The 5,000-nt window shown below is 37.5% G+C and overlaps 1 protein-coding gene and 1 long non-coding RNA gene across 2 annotated transcripts in view; one reads left to right on the top strand and one right to left on the bottom strand.

Moving 5' to 3' along the window:
• LOC138021714 (uncharacterized) overlaps positions 1–5,000 on the bottom strand; it is an 11,509-nt gene that overhangs the window by 4,619 nt on the left and 1,890 nt on the right. Inside the window, exon 2 of the mRNA XM_068868705.1 lies at positions 1,857–2,898. Within this exon, the coding sequence (XP_068724806.1) occupies positions 1,857–2,898 (1,042 nt within the window). The remainder of the gene's footprint in view (positions 1–1,856; positions 2,899–5,000) is intronic.
• The window catches only part of LOC138021803 (uncharacterized), a 21,901-nt gene continuing 21,594 nt past the window's right edge, over positions 4,694–5,000 (top strand). The window contains exon 1 of the long non-coding RNA XR_011126451.1: positions 4,694–5,000. This exon is cut by the window's right edge and continues 178 nt beyond it. This is a non-coding gene — a long non-coding RNA (uncharacterized lncRNA).

Below are 5,000 nucleotides of genomic sequence, written 5' to 3'. Positions count from 1 at the left end.
CTTCTCCAAGAGCTTTTCCTTCATTATAGAGCCTTCCATATGCTCTCACTTCTGCCAATACCTCCTTAAGAATTTGAACTATTTACAAGCGAAAGAGGGTTGAGCAGCGACACGTCAATTCCCACCCATTCCACAGATTGGTGGTTTTTGCTGTATTTTTTTAATGTGTACAGCATTGTAGAGCTTGCATACCAGCAGGACACCTTGTCCATGTAAGATCTAGATAAATGATCTAGTTCTCCAGTAGAGCATCTGACTGGTGTCATGGAAGTCATAGCTTCGAATCTATAAAGGATTCTCTCTAATTTTCAGTTCTCCTTTTGTCCAAAGCCAAGCAACCAGCCTATCACATCAGGTCAGAAAATTCTGGAGATGAGCCCCAATCTCAAAGAAATTAACTTGTGGTTAAAAGACAGTGGTATAAATAATAAAGGAGCAGAATCATTGCATAGATATCCACTGCTCAAGGACATGTCTTTAAAGGATGATCGAACCTGATAAAGTCTTTCAGGGGATGAATCACAAAGTGTCAACCGTGTATTAAATGAATAGATCAAAATGGCCCAAAAATATATAAAAGGTGCCATGATTGCTGGCATGGAAAGTGATTCCAAAAAATGCTGTGGACTTCACATGCCACAATAGATAGTGATGAACACGTGATTCTGAAGACCAGATATGATTGCTATACATCAGGATAATTGCTGGATTTTAGACTTTGTTGTTCCAGCCTGTAGATTGTAAAGTGCTTGACAAAGAGTTACAGAAGATTGAGAAGTATCAGGATCTGGCGAGGGACTATGAAAACTGTGGAACATGTAAGTAAAGGTGATACCTATAGTAATCATAACCATTACAATTTTCTCAAATTTGATTGGTGCATGTATTAACTGCTTTATTCACTAATTATTGTGTAGGGTTGTAATTGGACAGTGAAATTGGACACCTGTAATTGGACAGTTACATCAGCAAATCATATTAAGTGCACTCAGCCTAATCCACCAATCACAGAATTTATCACAATAACCATACCAATAACCACTGGGGATTTTCCAAAATTATGGACGAATTTGTAACATTAGACAGTGAAAATGGAATACCGTATTTTCTCGATTAAATGCCCCCACCGTTTAATTAAAAATCGGCAGTTTTGACCCGGCGTTTTTTCGAGGCCGGCGTTTAATCGGGGTCCGGCGTTTATTAATGAAATGCAATTTTCTGCCATTTTTCCAGGTTGATTTATTATTACCGATCCTTGGAAACCTAAGGGCAGTTTGTAAGTGCTGGACGATTTTTCCCTGGATTACCCGAAGTTACAGTATTATGGTACCGTACATGCGGCACGCATACAATGTTGCAATCAAGATCTGTATCACTAACAAACAGCACATAAACAATATATGAATGATGTAGGACAAGTAGTAAATGATATGAGTGCAAAGTTTTAAGTATATAAACGGCAATGTCGCTAACGTCCTCCTCGTTTGTGTTTGACCTTGACCCCCAATAAACGCCGGGACCCCGATCAAACGCCGGGGCTCCGATTAAACACCCCCCGCGTTTATTCAAAAATCGACAGTTTTGCCCCGGCATTTTTTCGAGGCCGGCATTTAATCGGGGTCCGGTGTTTAATCGAGAAAATATGGTACATTAATACTCTTCTGGTAATATAAAGAGCATGCAGTGACGTTTTTTGGTTTTCAAAAGGAAAATAATTTTGAAAAATTAAAAACACTCTATTCATTTAACTAGAGATTACTGGTAGCAAGAAAAATCCCAATATTATTGGATGCATTATTGAAAAACCCAAATGTACAACAACAAAAGTTGCACCAAACAATCAAAAATAAACATACCTTTAGAAGAATCTGAATCCAATGATGTTGGGATGGCCACTACAATTGCTCCATTCCCTTCTTCTGAGTCAATAGGGAGTTCAACAGAATGGCTATGATTATTGACGCTTTCTTTACTTTTCTTATGGCAAGAATTGACAAATGATGCACTGTTTGTGTCAGGATACAATGCACATGTCTCACTATCTTCATTATCTGATTCAATCAAACCACCTTTCTGTTGGTCTCTGGATGCATTTGTACTTGTATGTTTTTTAGTTGTACTTTTTCTGCATTTTTTGTAAACAAATGGGATAAGCACCAACAGTAGGAATGCGCCAATTATTGCTCCAGACACTGTAAAAACTGAAATTAATGTCGAAGGATGTTGTTTCTGGGAATGAGTTGGAGGAGAACCTGGTTCTGTATGTTTTGGTATCCCTTTAGAGCCTGCAGTGTTGAATGCAGAGGAACTGGAGGGAGCAACAAGTTTTGACTCTGTTTCAACAGAGCCATTGAAGGTGGCAGTGCTTGAAGGTGACAGACTGCTTGAAACAGTAACAGCCATTGAAGGTGTGGAAGTCATACGACTCCTTGCAAGATGGCTTGAATATGGTGGGGTCACTAATGATGTGGCCAACTGCAAGGACGTGAATGGTGGGTCTTGACTCGGGCCATCACAATTGATATCTGTACCATAAGGCACTGTTGAACCACAGGGAACAGATGGCGATCCATACGAGCACATTTCGGTGCATGGGTAACATGTGACGCATTTCCCTGTTGTAGCATTAACAACTCTTATTGATTTATTTTCTGGACAGTCCTGTTCCAAGCATGCAGGGATGATTTTGACTTGACCTTTACTTAAGTCTACATCACAACTGATATCTGTACCATAAGGCACTGTTGAACCACAGGGAACAGACGGTGATCCATACGAGCACATTTCGGTGCATGGGTAACATGTGACGCATTTCCCAGTTGTCGCATTAACAACTCTTATTGATTTATTTACTGGACAGTCCTGTTCCAAACACGCAGAGTTGACCTTGGCAGACACCTTATGACAAAATTAAAACAACAATTTAAAAAATCATTCAAGCATATCAGATGTAATCACTTACATTAAAATTTAAGATTTATCTGCTTTGGTTTACTAGAAAGTTGGGTTGTTGTATGGGTATTGCTAAACCACACAACAACGAAACACTAAAACAGCAAAACGAAAGACCGAAACACCATGTATGACCCCACCATACATTGAATTTTAACTGACAAAGGTTGGATTTGAGATTAAATGTAGTTTTAACGCTTTTGGCCATTGCAGGGTATGTTACACTGTGAAATGTTTCATGCAACTTGTCCGGCCACGATGTCACCAAACACAGTGAGATAAGTTGCACAACACATTTCACGGTGTAACAGCGCCTTAAGGACGGTGCCTACTATTGTTATTGCACATAAGTTCTGTGCATCTCGAGATACTCGGATTTCCTATCGGTGATGCATACTAATACAGGGATATTTTTGCGTGATTTAAAATTATGCAGAGAAAGTAGATCTTAGTAAGTACTATTGTTATCCAAAAGGAAAATTGGGGGTAACCATGCATTTTTCAGAGATAATTAAGCTTCAACTTGAGAAAGAATGCCATATATGCCTTTGTATTTTAAAGCCTTTTACAAATATTGTTCATGAATTATCTTTGAAAAATGCGTGGTTACCCCCAATTTTCTTTTTTGATTTTAATAACACTTGTTAAGATCTACATTTCCCACATAATCATAAACCGGGGCAAAAATACCTTTGAATTAGTAGGCGCCGTCCTCAATTTATCGAGATTAAGATTAGCATTCAGATTAAGACTGAGATTAGGAGCAATAATTTGGCCTAAAATGATATTTAATCTCAAATCCAACCTTTGTCGGTTAGTATTCAATGTATGGTGGGGTCATACATGGTGTTTTGATGCTTTGTTTTGCTGTTGATGTTTCGTAATGTCCGTTGTTGTATCCAATGGATAAATCAGTAGTGCCATCAAGAACATTATTAATTATTATTGAGTTATCCATGGGATGGTGGTTGATCCTGCTATCCACACTTTGAACATTACTAGGTCCTGGTGTATACTTTAATAATTGCCGGTTTTCACTGTCACATCATCATTAAAGCCATTCAACAAAATAAAGTCAAGAATCAAAGAGACAAAAGAAGATGAATGTTCAAACAGTCTCTCAAAGGTTCAGGTCTGAGCGATGTTTCGTGCGGGAGATATTCGAAGAAATGTTTTGCTCAAATTTACAAGGCTTTGTATGGAGACGCCATGTTTGTGTCCCTCTCAGGGACACAAATATGGCGGCCGGAAGCTGACAAAAACATATGTTATCGACTTTTGCTATAAAAAACCAGTAGTCTTCTTCTGAAGGCTCATAAACATCTAAAAGTATGTGAGTACTTATTCTCATACAAAATCTCAGCGGATTGCAAAGTCACTTTTTTAACCTACGTGATAGCATTTTCGACCGCAACTTTTATATCTCGTCACGCAAAAGCTTAGAAATTCAACCTTGCTTTATCACAAGCTGAAAAACCCTATCAAACTGAAAATTTGCGAAAAGACAAGTCTTCAGCTGTTCTGATAATTAACTAAACTAAAATCTCAAAAGGATTGATAATTCCTTATTTTTTAGTTTTGATGACGTCACGTGAAAACCAAGGATAGCATTAATATTATTGATATATAAAATAGGTTAAATTCAGATAAGCATTTAAGAATAAAGATAAGTGAATACACTTAATAGCTCAAAGTTTTGATGTCTCTGCATAACATCATTTTCAAGAGATATTTTCTTGAGGATACTTAACAAATTGGAGACATCACCCTACACTTGCATAAGTTTAGTCAGTTTTGGATTTTTTGTCACTTGAAAATGTCATGGAGATATTGAAACATTGTTCTAATATTATTATTATCTCATTAACCCTTATCTTTATTGTTAAATGCCAGGTATAACTATAATAAATAATAATAACTTATATTGTAAATGGTTTGAACCAAAGAGTCATATCATTAAGTAAAGTACAATCATCCTGGTGAGTGTAGTCCTGAGAAGGACTGTTTGAGATGACATTGACTGACGTTTCGACAACCTGAGCGGAAGT

The sequence above is a fragment of the Montipora capricornis genome, chromosome 2 (assembly GCF_036669925.1).
Source record: "Montipora capricornis isolate CH-2021 chromosome 2, ASM3666992v2, whole genome shotgun sequence".
Taxonomy (NCBI): domain Eukaryota; kingdom Metazoa; phylum Cnidaria; class Anthozoa; order Scleractinia; family Acroporidae; genus Montipora; species Montipora capricornis.
This window is presented reverse-complemented; position numbering and strand designations above follow the sequence as displayed.